This window comes from Amphibalanus amphitrite, unplaced genomic scaffold, assembly GCF_019059575.1.
Source record: "Amphibalanus amphitrite isolate SeventyFive unplaced genomic scaffold, NRLGWU_Aamphi_draft 000147F_arrow, whole genome shotgun sequence".
Lineage (NCBI taxonomy): Eukaryota > Metazoa > Arthropoda > Thecostraca > Balanomorpha > Balanidae > Amphibalanus > Amphibalanus amphitrite.
The window spans coordinates 618,053-636,161 of record NW_024881642.1 but is presented as its reverse complement, the minus strand read 5'-3'; the positions used below and the strand labels follow the sequence as shown (position 1 = coordinate 636,161).

The 18,109-nt window shown below is 49.3% G+C and overlaps 1 protein-coding gene across 1 annotated transcript in view; it reads left to right on the top strand.

Annotated features, from left to right (window-relative positions):
* The window catches only part of LOC122382794, a 72,934-nt gene that overhangs the window by 22,616 nt on the left and 32,209 nt on the right, over positions 1–18,109 (top strand). Inside the window, exons 3-4 of the mRNA XM_043368594.1 lie at positions 9,570–9,631; positions 17,025–17,120. Of these exons, the coding sequence (XP_043224529.1) occupies positions 9,570–9,631; positions 17,025–17,120 (158 nt within the window). The remainder of the gene's footprint in view (positions 1–9,569; positions 9,632–17,024; positions 17,121–18,109) is intronic.

Here is an 18,109-nt window from a genome sequence, read left to right as displayed (position 1 = left end):
ACGCCCATTGATCGAGCAATGAGCATGGCAACAGGAAGTCTCTGCCACCGACCGCCCGCGGCTCTCATAACGAAGTCGGTCGCCAGGCAGTTACCCGGGCCTCGGGGAGAGTGGGAAAGGGAGGTTACCGCGGGAGTGGGCAGAGAAATGAGAGCTGCAAGGTTCGGATTACATGGGAGCAGTGAAACTGAGCGGAAGTGTTGGCTGGTATCGCGATCGATTCGCGGGTAACATCTCGAATCGTGAGGCTCTTCGCTTCACGTGTGATTGTGATTTTCCTTGATGTAGTTTGATTGACCTCGTAAACCTAATGTGTGAGGATGGAACTTTGGCCACCTCTCCTCGCTGCTGGAATCCACCGACCACTACCGGTCTGGTTCGTTACGGTCGATCTATCCTCGAGTTGCCGCTTCGGGCTTCCATGCGCCCACCGAGCGGCGTATTTACAAATTGCAACCGAGCTCCGCCGTAGGGTATTTTATTTCCGCCGTAGTGTATTTCACTTGGGGGATTTTCTACCATACATCTGCCTGAGCTTACGGTAATTACAATTTGTCGGCGACGTTAAAAAATGATGCACTTTTTTCGCAGTATAGGATATCGCATACATATTTCATACATATTGCATATATATCGCGTACATATTTCTGCCTTTTTGGGTGCGCTTTATCGGTTTTTCGTGAGTAACTCGCGTAAAAACCGTCCGATCGCGACGAAACTTTCAATGCCCCGATTTTATCAATTTTACACCTACCCTGAAAATTTCATGACCCTGATCCAAATGACCTTTGACCTGTGACCTATTTCTCGAGACCATGTTTGGCCCGAATCGCGATTCGGCGTATGTCGGCTCGGATTAGCCGCGCGGTTGCAGTCTTCACGTGGCTTCAAGCGTTGAAACATGTGATTTGATGCCGGTCCCATGCATTAGGGTGGGTGTCAAGGTCACCTGAAGGTCAGGTCAGCTCAATGACCTTTGATGACCTCGGTTCCTTTTTCGAGTTTTACATGTTTTTAGGCTAGTTTTTGGAGCTGATTTAGAATTTAGCAACCATTTGAACATTACAGCGGGTGTAACGAAATTATCCGGACACCCTTCTTCCCGCTGTAATTAAAAAGCAAAACAATCTGGTACTTTTTCTTTTAACTGAGCTTGTAGCCACCTTTCATAAAAACACAGTGGTGAATGTTCTGGAGCATTTCAGCCAATGAATTCTCCAGCACACTGGCTTTGATGCAGACCAATGCCGTCTAAACCTGTGCCTGCGGTTGAGCAGTGCTTGGCGGGTGGCTCTTCATATACCGGCCTGCTGAACAAGAGCCCACAGGTTTTCGATTGAATTGGGATCGCGACTTTTTCCAAGTCATAAGCGTTAGCCCTGAATGATTGAAGGTTCTATCGGCATCACTTCCCGTTCTTTTAGGGACTTTTAAGTAGCGCGCCGCCCCGCATAAAGACAGCGTGGCTTGAATCAGGCATCAGTGCGCGTTCAGAAATCGTTCAGGCATCTATGCCGTCTGGTTGAGCGCCTCCAATCATGCTCCACCACCTTCCCTGGAAAAGCTCCACCCTGGCCTATGGGGCAAAATAAAAGGGACAATAACACACAATAAGACAGATAAAAACAAAGCAAAATTAACTCATTACCTAACGAAATTCAGGCTGGAGCAAATACATAGGTAATAGGTACTTATGTCAAATTAGAATGAAAGATTAAAATCAACCTGACCAGGCCTTACGGTCTGACCTGGTCCCAACCACCTTACTTCGCCTAACTTAACCCAATTCAACCTAGCCTACCACAACACCTGCAGAGGTACCTTCCTGGAAAAATGACGCCCAGGGAGGTGACTGTCCAACTTATTGGAATACTACCATGATTGCTTGTCAAAATGTGTGTCATCATGCTCTTGTTTGACAAGTGATGTATAATAAATGTGACATTCAAAAATGGTCTCCTGACTGTTGACTGTTGAGTGGTCAAAATATTCAAATAATCAGGGTACAATGCTGTGCATATAGTGCACACTAATCATGTTGTTTTTGTTAGGCCCTCTGCACATTGTTGTGTGCACTGCTATGTGCACCTTAAGTAAAGAAGTGACTGGTGGTACATGACAACAGGTTGTGCAACTGTGAAGTTCATGCCCTTGGTCAAGCTGGTGCCAAATGCCTATAGCTATAGCAGGATCAGTGAGGGTTGTAGACATGCTACATACATTGTGCAATTTGAAGATATTGGCAGTTGGCACAAAGTTCATCCGTAATTACTATGCTTAACACCTAATGTAAGAAGCAACATAAATGCCCAGATGATAAAACTCTCCGGTCAACATCACACAAATTTATTGACATACTTTGCAGGTACATATTTACATTCATGGTAAATACTTTCAATTTGATTCAGAAACTAGTTGCTAGTAAGCTTGCATTTTTGTAGGTACAACAACGACCAATATATTAAGTCATAAAAAACCTTCTCATAGCATTCATCATATACCTTTTTACCGAACAAGTACCTAGCTACCATGCAATGATTATTTTTTTCCGCAATCCATCTATATCTCAACTGACACAATGAATTTGAAATACCCTAACAAAACCTATAACTGTACATAAGAAGAATGCAATACTACAACTGTCAACTACAAGAACTATGAATTTCTGAAGTTATTCTCACATGCTGGAATGTTGAAACTCTACTTTTGTCGTCCATTTCCACGTTAGATTGAGCCATCATATCAAACTGTTTTCGTTCTTCAGTCACAATGCTTTCGCACAAATCTTGAATTTTTACGCATCATCTTGAACCATGCTCCAGTCTTTCCAACAAGGTACTATGTAACATCAAAGCAATTTTGATTTGTTACAACAGCTTCAGATCATGATAGGCTTGAGGTTTGTTACACCATTTGCCAGACAAATATCTACAAAATGTGTATCAATTCCCAAACTAAGTAATTGATCATATCAGTATTTGCAGTTTCCACAAAATGTTTCATAAAACTATTCTATGTTTACATAAAGAAACTCAAATAATCCACAAATTGTTATTGAAACACTCCCACTTCAAGAGTTCACAGCAATAACAATACAAAGAAGCAAACAAACATTGCGCCAGATTTCGTATGAAACGCGCCATCGTCCTGAAGTTTCTACCACAGACGGTAGTTCAACCGCAGCCGTAGTGCAAAAACCCCTGCCCACCTTACCCCACGGCGGAGCTCGGTTGCAATTTGTAAATACGCCACCGAGCGACCGCCCGGCCTACCGGTTACCGGTTCAACCGGACCGACCAACCGCGTGGTCCACCGGCCTCCCTCCCCACGTGACCCTGGCTCCCGGAACCGGTGACGTCATACTCCCATGGTAATGACGTCACCTGACGGCGGCGGCCGCTGCGGCGGCGTCATCAGTCTCTGCAGTCGCGGTGTCTGCCTCTCTCTCTCTATGGAAATTGGCTAGCTGGCAGGGGAGGCAGGGGCCATGTGATACGGGCTGGTTCACCGTCCTAATTGCTGCTAATTGCTATCATGCTCTCAGCGTTATCTCGGCGGGGCCATGCAATCCAGCGGTGGCCTAACGAGCCGGTGCCAGGTGCAGCGGGCCGGCATATCTGCAGTCATAATGTATGGCGCGGCCGGCCGGCTGGGTCTGTCCGGCGATGTGGATAACGGGCAGACCATGCGGTGGCCATGAGAGGTCCGAGTCTGCCCGCCGTGCTGGTGGGGGTAACGTGCAGACTATGCGGTGGTCAGAACAGGTCTGGGTCTGCAGGTCAGGTCAGTAGCTCATGGATCTGCAGGTCAGGGCAGCGCGGCGGTCCATACCTATATTTAAAGCGCCGCGGTCCATATATAAGCCGCACGTCAGGTCAGCTGTCCACAGACCTGCAGGTCAGGCAGGGCATATTTTAAGGATTTTTCACTGCGTCCCAAAGGTGGCATAGCGCACATGCTTCGATCGGAAAGGGCATTTTGCAAGCGAAATAGTATATAATGCAAGCGAGATAATGTACAGATACATGTGTCATTGTGTAGGGTAGAGTGGGGCAAAGCGCCCAGGGCGGGTAAAACGCCCACCCCTCTTATTTGTGAAATGCTCGACTTTTTAACCCGCGCCCTGCTGGGGGGGGGGGGGGGTGTTTGAACACCCCCTTGTGGTTTTTCGCGAATATCTCAAAAACGGCGGCGCTTTTGGTACACCTTATCGTACATCAATTCTGCACATGTTGTGAAAATTTCAGACCAAGGTCATTCAAGGTCAGGTCACCAGGTCACTTGAAGTGACCTCACCTCATAAAAAGTTTCAATGTCTGTCATAGCCACACCGAGTGACCGATCGCTTTGAAACTTTCAGCGATTGCTAAGAGCAATAGCATGTACAAAATGTATATCTCAGAATTTTGATATCGATGACCTAAGGTCAGGTCAATTTTGCGACCTCCCCATTATAAGTCAATGGGAGAAAATTCAAATGCGCCTCTTTTGGACGAAAGACATTATAAACACCCCCAAACACCGAATTACAAGTGGTTTAGACACACTGAACATGAAAATGGTGTCCGTGACCCTTGTTTATGCCCTGAGGTCATCTTAGGTCACGAATGGTATCTAACAGTTTTTCGCAAATAACTTTTGATAGAGGCGTGCTAGAGCGATGAAAACGCCTTAGATGTGTTCAGCTCGACGATACGGATCGACTGATATGCAACATGACCCTTTCCGGTCAAGTCATGACCTTGACCTGAGGTCAAGTTTTCAAGTTGACCTTTCAAGGTCAAGTTATAGTTCATTCGATGCGTCTTGACGAGAGGAACACGATGCCGGTAAAAGTAAGGTCGTACAAGGTCTGGGTCAAAAGTTATTGCAGAAAAACTGTTTCCGAAAAAATCGGCTATTTTTGCAGTTTTTGTCCCCTGCAGGCAAAACCGTTGACGTTAGGTCAAATCTGAGAGAATTACTCAGAAAGAGCGTTAATAGGGCTATCGAATGCGCTTTTCCGCGGCGCTGTAGCTCTATTGGTTCCCGAGTTATGCGTTAGCTTCTTGGAAATTTTCGACATTCGACCTGGAAATCGGCGAAATTTTGCCTTGAATGACCTCTGGTGACCTGACCTTTGACCTGACCAAAAAATTGACCGAAGTGATTTCGTCATTATTTTTGACGCTCTTTCGAACGCCGCCTTCCGCGTATCGCTACGTGGCCCAGGAGCCGAGTTACAAGGGGGGGGGGGTGTTCAAACACCCCCCCCCCCCAGCAGGGCGTGGAAATCCAGGACCCCCAGCCGGGCGCGGATTTCGTTTTGAATTTGCTGTTGGGGTAATACGAATACTTTATTGTGGGGCAAAGCGCCCATCATGGGCCAATGGGAGTTATACAGCACGGGTTATTGCGAGCATTTTGGGCTCAAAGTGAGTGGCGGGATATGTTTCTAATGCTCAAGATTCTTATAAAATATGCAATTTTCTGGTTAGGATCGTCTAGAACGATTTAGGTATTCGCGAGATCTGATCTTTGCTCACCAGGGCAGTGACAGGCGTTGACTGAATAAGGACTGGGGCGGCGACAGCAGTGTTTAAGGTGTTTTTAATAATGCCATCTGTCGAGTTGAGGTCTAATGAAATGAGGAATGGATGAACACTACATTATTTTGTCAGAGTATCAAAATTGTGATGAAACATTCAGGACTGGGCGTTATGCCCCACGGGTGGGGCAAAACGCCCGATCTGTAGTCCTCTCAAATCGGACGGCGTATCTCAAATACTGTGCATGCCACACGTTTCTGATGTGTTATTTGAAGGAAGCTAAGGTAATGGCTACCAGATCAGCTACCTGGTTGTTCTTCAATCTTCAAGTTAGTAAGATAAGGAGATACTGAGGCTGAAAAATTAGGGTGGGCGCTTTGCCCACCCTACCCTACTGTGCTGGTGGAGGGGCGGCAAGCGGGATGTTGGGAGCAGGCTGTAATTGCTTTTGGCCAGTCTCGAAATTTGCCCAGTCGTGGCGCGTTCTTTATCCGCATTCAAAGGACGGACCGGCGATTTAATGACATTTATATCGCTGTTTAAAAAAAATATAGTCACTCGTTTTCCTGAACGGCGTTGGGCGTGTTCGACCTCCCTTGACACACCAAGTTGTAGGTACCTATTTTCTAATGAATAAAAATAAATATGCACATGATTAAAATGTGATACATACCTCTCTTCACGCGTTTTTGACCCCTATCAATCGATTCAAAAAAGAGCTTGATGTGTGAAATATTGCCAATTCGCATTGAAAATACTATGTGTTTGAAATTATAAGATGACTTAAGGTCAAACAGTACCCACCAACCAGGCAGAGAATGGCACGGGGGCTCAAACTAGGTAGGGCAGGGCACGGGGCCTAAAGACGGGAGGGCAGCGCATAAAATTTCGAGGCAGAGTATATAAGGTATCGGGTTTGAGGGGAGGGCAGGGCGGGGCACAGAGCCTGAATGCAGAGCAAGGCGCAGGGCCTGGAGGAAGGGTAGGGCAAGGAACAAGACCTAAGGACAGGGCACTGGGCAGGGCACATATCCTAGGGGTATAGTAGGGAAGAACATAATAAGGTGTACGACCTTGGGTAGGGCAGCGCACAAGGACTGGAGAGGACATGTATGTTCTTAGGTAGATAGTAAATCAGGGCAGTCACAAAGCAATGGGAAAGGCAACATCTGTTGCACAGTAAAAGACCGAGGCATGTCACTTATTTTTGCTCGCACTTTCCTCTGAAACCGTGGCATTTCAGTGTGGGACGCAGTGGTCCAAATTTCGCGAGGGCTACGTCCCAAAGGCAGGGGGCTGCGTCCCAAAATGGGACGCAGTCAGTATGTTAAAATATGCCCTGAGGTCAGGTCAGCGATTAGATATGCAATTTGTCGACTTTACACTGATTCGCAGGTCAGGTCAGCTATCCTCAGTGTCCAGATATAGTCTGGATCTGTCATTCAGGTCGACTAGTTCAAAGGAGATGGGTTGTCGGTAGAGGATATGGTGCAAATGACATGCGGTATATACAAACCCGTCAGGGCCGGCTGTCAGTAGTCTGCCAGCGTCCGTCACCAGCCCGTCACCAGTCAGTCCGTCACCAGTCCGTCACCAGCCCGTCACCAGCCCGTCACCAGTCCGTCACCAGTCCGTCACCGTCTGTCACCACCTGACGGCTCCTGTCAGGCGTCAGCAACCCACCTTTCCTCGTATGGTGGCATTCCTTTGCTGACAGCTCGATGACAATACATTTGCGTCCGGTTTTACTGAATAAAGGGCTAGTGTGAGGGACACTGGCCCTCCACTCTGGCATGTGTGCGATTCGTACGGCAGGTGGCGATTCCAGTACGCTATTTAGTGGCCGCTTATCAGTGAATGCCATCGCCGCGGTAGCCGACCGGCCTGGCTAATCCGCATTGCACGAACTTTTTCCCGGTTGGCGATATTTTTCAACCTGCGGCCGGCAGCCGGACATGCAGCGAGCGCCGGCGACCGGGCCGCGGCCAGGCAGCGCGCCGGCGCGGGGCGGGGGCGGCGGCAGGGCGGCGTGGGCGGCGCGGCGGCGGCGCTCGTTCAGGGACAGACTACGCGCCATCCGCCCACGCCATCCAGTATCCAGTCTGCCCGCAGTCGCCGAGGAGTAGTTGGCCCACGCGAACCGACTGCAGATATACCAGCCACCGCTCCGGTCCGTAATGAACCGCCCCAGTGCGTGTTCACGGCACAGATGCAGCCGCACGGCCGTGCCACCGTCTTTGTTATCGAGAGGATGTTTGCGCATCGAGCGATGATTGATGATGGAAATAACCGGAATGACGATTTTACAGCTCAACTGAAGGCATCCGATTTATCGACATGTTGCCTGGTTATCGCTATTTACTTACATTGACGGCCGGATCTTCCCAATCACTCATCAAGGACATCGATGGTTGAGTGGTATTTCGCGATTGGCCGTCTGTCTGACAATCGGTCTCAACTCCGTTCAGCTGTAGGTACTGGCGTTTGTGGCGCCTGTGTCTCAGGAAACAGCAGTGCAGTGGTACGGGCAATGTGCATGCTACTCTGCTGTGCGTACGCAATGCATCTACCTCAACTGTCTGAATCAGCTGGGAATTTTGATCGTTGAATGACCACTATCGGAGAACTTCGCAGATGTCGCCATTTGCTATAGTGTAAACGACCCGCGGGGTCCAACTCTCTGAAAATGGACCGCCGTGGCCGCCCAGCTCTCACCTTGGTGTGTTACGGACGTGACATACGGTCACGCCCAGCAGTCAGTGGACAGTCACGTGGCCATTGTCACTGCAGCGTCACGTACCCTCAGCTGTGTCACGGAATGGTAAGCGCGACAGTCGACGCTCTGACCGGGACTACAGGCCGCGTGTCCACGGAGTGAGCTTACCGCATGTGGGCCGGCAGACGGTCCGCGCCGTGTAATATACCTAACCAAAACACGACTTCGTGCAGGCATGAGAGAGGTGGATATTGAAGCTATGGTGTCCTCAGGACAATGGAGAGGCAATGACGTTCACTATTTTGCTGAGACACCAGACGTGACCGATTTGTCAGAATCGTTTTCTTTTACTTTGAGCTCAGATTTTGATTCATTCCTCCAGCATTTTATGCTAACGATAAGTATCTTACCTCCACTCTCTGCCAGTTACACTAAGCCGCCTTCTGTTTACTAAATCTAACCGGATCAGCGACTAAAACAATGCTCCTGCCACCATATCCGCTAATCGCCTCAACAATCACGCCGGCGGGTTTATTACAGGATAATCGAGGCTAGTTTAGGGAAAGTTCCATGGAGCGTCCGGGCCTCCTGGTCCCTCCGCCCACCGGGGCTGCTACTGGGCTTAAGCCCGCCCGCCCGGCTGCATTTTGGAAGGCTGGGGAATGATTCACCCGCACAGGCTGAGCGGGTGCTGCACGATTTTCCCGCGGTATGCTGGACAACGCCCCTGTACGGATGCAGTCTGTGGCCATGCGCCCCCGGCTGCCATGTGGTCTGTGGCCACCGGTTATGCGCCATGCAGACCGCTTGGCAGCGGCCAGCCGGTCCAGAGCTCTAAATTAGCAGAGACTGCCTCACTCGAACCTACGTCTATACCCAGCAGTAGACCCCATAGGTAGACCAACCCAGACCGGAGAAGCCGGAGGTCTGTCTGCTCCGCCCATACCATGTCCGTCATACTGTCCGATGATCCGACCTTCCTCTCGTCTGACCAGCAGTGCGACGGACAGTGTGAGCTCCAACCCGGAGCAGTCTGAGCCCTGAGGGATCTGTTCCGTTCTGTTTTCTGTTTTCCGTCGGTCTGTCTGCCTGTTTGTTGAGCGGCGGTTTGTTGGGCCCTCACTCCGGACCATGCAATTGTCTGTGAGAAGTCGGTACGAAGGTCTGCTCTGCTATTCCCCGTGATGCTGGATCATATACTATTTCTAAACATCTCCGCGCCGTAGGGCGTTTGGTGACAGTGTTTGTGACTGGACGGACAATTTGACGCTCCGACGCTTTAGAATCTACTAAAATCGTCACAATTTATTGTTTTTCTTTCGCAGATGAATCGGAGCGTGTACAGAAGAAAACATTCCTCAACTGGATCAACTCGCATCTACGACACGTGAGTACACGCTATACATGTAGTTTGAATTCATATGAATGACATGCTATTGTGCACGTTGGTAATTGCACAAGTAAACAAATAAATAGTGCGCGGTAGAGTAAATGATATTTGATTCGTTTTTTTTTCTTGTCTATCCCGTTCACCTTTTTTAATTCGGCACTCGATTGGGGCATAATGTATGCGATGATTTATCGAATATATCACGACACTCTTTACATTTGAACCATTCATTCAAGCATCTGCTGAATACTTATGCCTTCAAGTGCATATTGCTGCATTGAATCGTTATAGTACGTACTGCGACGTCGCCGTTACTCTACGATACCGCACCTTTATCAGCTGCTGAGTGCTGATGGGCTCCCATGGAATGTGAACAATGTGTAAGTGGGCCGTATTTTACTCAACCATGCGCTGTCACACCGGCGCTTTTCTCTGCATTGAGACAGTTCTTTAGTCGCCCTTATATCAGCCCGTCTTATGGCTGAAGCGGCTATCATGCCTGCGGTCGAGTGCCACTCAAGGTTTACAACACACAATAGCGCGTCAGTGCCCCGAATAGAGCTCCGTTGTCAATCGTTCCGATACTTGACACCGATAGTCTTTTGCCCGTGACATGGCAGGATGGCCGACAGATAAATGTCGTGATCCCGTGCTGTAGGTATGGCTTAGCTGTACTGATACCATTCTTCCTTTCACAACGGCATGTGTTTGTGCACGCTCGAAGCTGAAGAAATGTACGTAGTAACAAGTAGAGGTGGAAATGACTAACGTTTTCCGAAATCTTGACTAATGACTGACTAATGACTAATGACAATTTTGGTTGACTGACTTTTGACTGACTAATCTTTCGTCTCAAAAAGTTTGACTGACTAATGAATGACTAACGCCATTTTTCTTGATTTTGACTAATAGTTGACTAAATTTCGGAGGACGGTTGCGAATATCGAGAGCTTTCCAACTAACTTAGTCAACATTGGCGCATCTATGAAAGATTGACTTGCAACTTGGAAGAGCGTATTCCTCAGTCAATTAGCTGCAAAATGACACATTGTTGTCTTTTTATGACTTTTTAAGGTCATAGAAAATGTTTTTTTATGACGTCACGTACCACGATACCTCCCAAAAAGCCGCAGGGCTATGCTCGCTGACCGGCAGCAGCAGCAGCCGCCCGTCAACCGGAGACCTGGGGAGTTCACTGCCACTTATAGGAACAGTTTTGAAGGCGTTTAGGTGAAAATTGAACCACAGATTCGGATTCAGGACCTCAAGAAACCCCAGTAAACACAGCTCATGTCACGGAGGTCAGTGTGTGAACATGCGAGGTCATTGACCTTGGTTGACCTCGGAAAGGTCAATATACAGTGTAAAGACTCATGTCCAGTCAAATTCTGTCATTAAAGGGACTATCCCACCTTTAACATGGGGTTTGAGTTGAGATAGCCAAGTTTGCGGCGAGGTTCAGAAACCACTATCTATCTAGGTTGCAACCCCCGCAGCCTCTTGGTGTTGAAGAAATTCGTTCCCTTCATTTGAAAATGGGCCTTGTACAAGGCCCTATCTTCAACATGGAGCGACCGTTAGTGTGACGTCACCTCGTTTAGTCATTCTGATTTAAATGGGTTTGTTCGTTGACAAATCGCTTAAAACCTGGTCTGAACTTTGTTGTGGTGCCTACAGAGTAAAAAGAATCAGCTTTATGACAGTAATGTGGCCTGGGGAAGGAGGTAATTTTGGGCTTTGACGTCACATATTTGAAAGTTTGTGTTTGGAATATGGGAAGCTTAAGATGTTTAATGAAAAATAAATGCCAGAACCGTGTTCCTGGTCATCCAATCTATAAAGTCGGGCACAATTTAACTGGTTTTAACAACATTTTAGAACGTGGGATAGTCCCTTTAATGAAACGGAATAGTTCCGTTCTTGTCGATGAAATCACGTCCAGTTACAGTATGTAAGATTTTGTCAAAAATGGTCGGAGGTTGTACCTATTATGACGTCATAGCTCGGTGACCTGACATGACCCGAAAATTTTGTCTACTAAAAGTTGCGCAAAGATGCCCCAGAGGCTATTGAAAATTTCGGCACGATCCGACTAATAGTTCGGCGCGCATCTAAAAAAAAAAAAACTCAGGGGAGTCGCATCGACCCCCTGCCCTGCTAGGGTGAGGGTTAAGTCACCTCACGAACCACTACAAATTAGTCGACTAATATGCAACAAAATCATTGACTAATGACTGACTAATGACTAACAAACATTTTGGTTGACTGACTTTTGACTGACTAAAAAAGCGCTTGACTAACGTTAGTCGACTAATTTTTGACTAATGACTAATATTCATTTCCACCTCTAGTAACAAGGAGTGGTATGTAACTACTTACATACTTCATTCTGCCTAAATATTACTACGAATGATCTGTATCATTCCATATCTGCATATGGAATGTGCATATGCTAAATCGGCACTTGAATAAAATTGCACGAACAGGTATTCTGCCGAACCTGAATACCTGAACAGCAAGAATTAACAACATGAACAACATGAATTAACAAGAGCAGGTACTCTTGTTAATTCATATAACTCTTTATCCACCATGCTTGTTAGAAATTCGGAACATTTCGTTCCTGCTCGATGATTTTTTTTTTTGCATTTTTGACGCAACGAGCGTGAAAACGCTTAACGAAATATATTTTACAAAACCACACTTTCATTTTTTCAGTTCGAGTATGTCGGGAATGCCGATTCAAACAGGCCAATGTGTGTGCTTCGACAGCCACTGACAGCACTCTGCACAGATTCATCCATGTCCCCCATTTTATACGCATTCCGCCTGTTCGGCGTTTGCCGAATAATTCACCTTCGCCTCGTCTATCCATGCCTATCCGTTTTTCGGCATCGCGTCTAGCTGGTCAAATTCGTCTAACAGTCACTCTGTGACATAAGTGTGGTGTTTGCTGTTTACACTGGGCACGTCGGCTTGTTTGAACTGCAGCTTGCAGCAGCATTTGTTACGTCACACTTCCCTGGCGGTATGTTGGCAGCTCTCGGTGAACAGTTAGCTATGTAACATACATATGAAGGTGTCGGCTGACCACCCGTGCCATATTTAAAGACATACGTTATGCAGTGGTGTTGTGCAATGCCTCGACTGTACTGCACTCCTGGCCTGCAGCTAATACTGCATGACCACACCAGATCACCGCCTGAGATACGGCAGAAACTGGTCTGCACTGCAGAAATCCGTGCATGCAGGGTGCCGCATGGATCCATAAATTCGGCCCATACTTGGCCGGTGCTTATGGCCGATATGTGGGCTCTGATAGCGTCATGGGCAGTATCGAAAGTGATTTTCGGGTGGCCTTGCTGCGACTGCCCGGTGCAACATTGCTCTAACTGGATAACGGCTGCGGATGATTGTGTGTGGCTATTTTGTAGCCTGTATGGATGACAGTCGCTTCATATCTACATAGAACACAATTACGACTAACATAAGGCGGTGTAAGCTTGTTAGTTGCTGCTTCTAAGGCACTACTTCTTTGGGGCACTACTTACCTACACCACATTACATCACCACATTTTCTTCCGTTGCATAACTCGGAAGAATTTCCCATGTTAAAGTCCGTTCATTTATCTGAATTCTGCTCATGTTTACCTTTCCATTTTCGGCCAACCTATGCTTACATCTCCATGCTTAACATGACGCTGCTATATCCTGTTTGTGTCCGTTCTCTAGTCTTCCCAACTTCATTCAGCCGTCGCTAGGAGAGGTATGGGGTCGCCTGTTTCCGGGATGTTTCGCAGAAGAGCACAATTAACAATCCATCATGAGCGGCTGGCCTTGGCGCCGCGGGCCTGGCCTGCTCCGGAGGTCACGTGGTGATTACCATATCTATCTGGCCGGCTAACGATCCCGGTCACGTGGTGTGCAGCCTGCTATCGGCCGGCGGCGGGGCTACTATCGCGGTGATGGGCTGAGAGGCGGTATGTACTAGCATCCTATATACCTACAGGGGTGTGTGGGTGCTGCCCGCAGGCCCGCGGCTGGTCACCGCGCGCCAGTCGACCCCAGAGTGTTTACTGGAGACGGTGCTATCCTGTGGCGGGCTGTAACGGACGTCTGCCATGATCCCTGGACATGCACGGCGACTCGGCTCCCGTTGATCTGACCAAAGTGGGTCATTGTGTCCTTGGCATTTTTGATTGGAAGCCGTCTTGCCGCATGTTTACCCAAACTGGTAACTTTTAGGAGAGATGCTTACCTCTAATGAAGGAACTCGATGATCGAGCTAAACATATACATTCATGCATTCTTGCTGATATTCTGACCGACACTCAAAAATTTAGACATTGATGTGCCTAAAATTTTCTAGCAATGTCTGAACGGCCGTAACTTTCGGGAACATGTTGTCCAGTTGTCCCTCACAACCCGGCGAGGCACTCGGTACTCTCTCCTCCCAGACGGGCTCCTGAGTGAGAGTGGCTCTTCGGTGACTGGTCAGAGGCACACCCGAGCCGCTGTGCGTGTGCCGAGGTAACTGCGAGCCGCAGCGGACGCCCTGGGTGGACCGACTTCAGTCACGGTGGGAGCTCGCTTGGTGTGGAGACGCCCAGGAACAAAAACACCGTCTGACCCGACACGGGGCGCCAGTCATCTCGCCGGGGGAGGGACGCCCGTCGACATGGGATCGGCAACACGCAGAACAGCAACACATATAAACAACCGACAATGATTCGACAACGTTCAGACAGGGAACAACAACACCTAGACACAACACCCAGACACAACACCCAGACATAACTTTCAGCCTTCAGACAAAATTTTAAAAAGCTCCTTCATGATACACCCCAAATAATCCGCTCATGACAGTTCAGTCAATTTCTCACTTCGCTTCAAGTTCAGTCCAATGTAGTCACCCATTCTCTCTCTCTCTCTCTCTCTCTCTCTCTCTCTCTCTCTCTCTCTCTCTCTCTCTCTCTCTCTCTCTCTCTCTCTCTCTCTCTCTCTCTCTCTCTCTCTCTCTCTCTCTCTCTCTCTCTCTCTCTCTCTCTCTCTCTCTCTCGTGTCTCTTTCTCTCCTCACTCTTCCCCCTCTTTTCCCCCGGCTCCTAGGCTTGGCCGATTGTAGATCTGCTGGTCACTCCAGTTTTTGTCCTGGGCAGGAAATGGATGATGTCACGGCAGGCGGCACTGATAGATGAATGGCCATCCCCAGATGATGGCGAGTTAATTGACTAAAATAAAAGACTAATGGGGGCGATGACTTCAAGTTAAAGTTTCGCATTCATGTCAGGCGATAGCAGAGCTTGTAGGTGACTGGTTACGACTTTGCTTTGAAAATAGTTCAGGGAACTGCCGAGTTAGCCACTGCATACACAAATGTAAATCAATCTTATTTTGCCAAAACATGTAGCAAACGAGCCTGGTGCGTGCATTTTTTGATAGGTTGAAATTTCTGATAAAAACTACGCTGCTGCCGTTCATTGTCCTGACCGTCGCATTGGATGATCCTGCACCGGCGCCCCTTTTCGAATTCGTTTGGCGCCGCCGCCGGCTGACGGGTGTGGTATCCCGTGGAATGTGTCCGTTGGCCGCTGACAGTATGTTGGGGAGTTCCGGGACGGGTGGTGGATGTGCTCTGGGCTCCCAGCGGCACTCCAAGGGCACACCCTAACGGCCGGAGCTCGGCGGCGGTCAGGGGAGCGACACGGGAGCGCGCGGCCGCTCCCCTGACCGTCGCTCCGCGCCGCCTGTCGGCTCCTATGGAGCCTAGGCCAGGTATACCTGGCCTTGTCCACTGTCTTCTCAGATGCTGTTCTCTCTGCCCGGTCCTGAGCCTCCTGCTCCTTCCAGTACACTGTCCAATGTTCAGTGCTGTAGTTTTCCCTGCCCTCTCCACTTCCAGTGCCTTACTTTCCGGTGTTCGATATACTCCGCCCCTGTGAGTTTCGGCCCATACCGCCCTCATCAAATGCTGGCCGTCTGGTCAAACGGCTCATCCATCATCCCGGTCTCTCTCTCTCTCTCTCTCTCTCTCTCTCTCTCTCTCTCTCTCTCTCTCTCTCTCTCTCTCTCTCTCTCTCTCGCTCTCTCTCTCGCTCTCTCTCGCTCTCTCTCGCTCGCTCTCTCTCTCTCTCTCTCTCTCTCTCTCTCTCTCTCTCTCTCTCTCTCTCTCTCTCTCTCTCTCTCTCTCTCTCTCTCTCTCTCTCTCTCTCTCTCATCTCTCTCTCATCTCTCTCTCTCACTCTCTCTCTCTCTCTCTCTCTCTCTCTCTCTCTCTCTCTCTCTCTCTCTCTCTCTCTCTCTCTCTCTCTCTCTCTCCCTCTCGAAGGGAAGGAAGATAGCTGTGTGGGTGGAGACGGGTGCGCGGTGCGAAGACGACCTTCACAGTCACGGCCAATCCGAGTTGAATCCTCTCGCTCGTCACCGCAGCGGCCGCTCTTTTGCAGACTCAGACTACTATCGATACATTCTGGACATTTGCATCAGGTATGCGCTTGGCAGGTGACCTCAGACTGAGGAGCTGCGGCTGCACTACAGACATGACGTCAGGATCCTGACTCGCCTGGCATGTCTTGTCACGCTGCACAGTGGTCACTTTCCTTCGTCTGCGAGTTGCATTGCAATGCGCGATTCGCGAGCGAAAGGTGCGCTGCGCACATGCGTGCTACTTGCATATTTCGCTCGGTGTTATCAGCAAATCATTCCACGTTCCAGCGATTTCGGTATGCAAATAAGAACAATATCTATGCTTCCATACACCATTCGCACAGCACTTTCCCTCGTGCATTTTACATATGCACATTTTGGCACTTGAGAGCACGGCTCTGAAATTTGCCGCTATTCATCGACATTATCCATCACCACTCATTCACCCTGATTCTATATTTAAGCATCAGCCCCAGGCGGCCACTTGCATGGAGCCGTCTGTGTAAATCAGCGCAGTTCAGCGGGCCTGTCTGGCATTCGCTGAACGGTGGGTGCGTGGGCGTATGTGCTGCAGCATGCAGGGCGTGTAAAACTGCCTGACCCTGGGGCGACTGGTGCTGGTAGGGTGACATCAGCATGACGGTCCACGGCCACCGGGCCCGGCAGACTGGTGTCTGCGGGGGCGAGGGTGGGTCTCTGCGCTGAACTGCGGGGGCGAGAGAGAGAGGTCTCTGGGTCGGATTGCAGTCTGTGGGGGGGGGGGGGGGCGAGGGGATTCAGGGTCGATATAGAGGTTGGTCGGGTCCCAGAGACGTGGACCGAAATTACGATGCTGGAGTCACAAGATTGCATGACATTTAGCTCTGTCTTACCGTCGGTATCCCGTCACTGAATATGAACACAACACTCTGCCCGTTTTGAAAAGGTAGCCTGTTGCTAACGTCATTTGTCTCTGTGTTCCACAGCACGACCCGCCTCTGGAGATTGCCGACCTGATCGAGGACCTCAAAGACAGCACCAAGCTGCTGGCGCTACTCAGCGTGCTGTCTGGACAGGAACTGGTACGTATAACCGCGGGCGTGAGACCCTGGAGCCCGGGTACATATGTACCGCGCGGCAGTGACCGCAGAGACCCTGTATCTGCGGTACGTACCGCGATCGCTGTGGCAGACACCATAGACCAGGTGATACATACCGCGCTACTGTGACCGCTGGGATCAGTGGGACGGACCGTGCTACACTTACAACTCCTGGGACTCTGGACCCGTGGTAATACGGACCTCTCGACAGTGACCGCCTGCTCCTGGGATCTGTCGCCACGCTGCAGGTGACATATCGTGACAGCTTCCCCCTGCTATGCGACGGCTGTGAAATGTCCTGACCTGGCCGTTGGCAATGACAATTTGTATGAAGATACGGAGCACCTGTCTTGGCAAAGCTTGTGGCGGACGGTGTTTTCCTGTTGTTGACTCTTTGAACTGTCACGAGTCGTCAAATTTGTCAACAATCTTTTGGAGTGTCACCTAATGACACATATGTCACCTTCGCGATATGCTATTCGGCAGACTGATCTGTATTATGATAGCTTTGACCTGACCCGTGACATCTATGACCTGCTTCGTGACGTCTTCGGTCTGTGTGCTGTGGCTGTTACCTACCTGGTGTGAATTGACACCACTGAAGCCTGCAAGCATCTGTCATAGGGTCTTGCACCGGTCGATCTAACCATCAGAAGCTTGTTCAAACCAGTTCGAACTAGCAACAATTAGTTTTGACAGAAAGTCGGCGCACTTTGAACTAGGCAACCGCTGTAGTAAAACGTTGCAAGTTAGAGTATATCTAACGCTGGTGATACTACTCGACCGCCCCGCCATGTACTGGCCGTGCAGATTAGCGGAAGACGGTACTCATTCACCCACCCATATTCCAGTCATGATTCCATGGCATCCTTCTGAGACCATGACTTAGCACTTATACCCGAGAGGAAATCGACGCACATAGACGCCAGGCACTTTTATTTGTAGCCTTATGACCAAGGACGAGGGGGCTG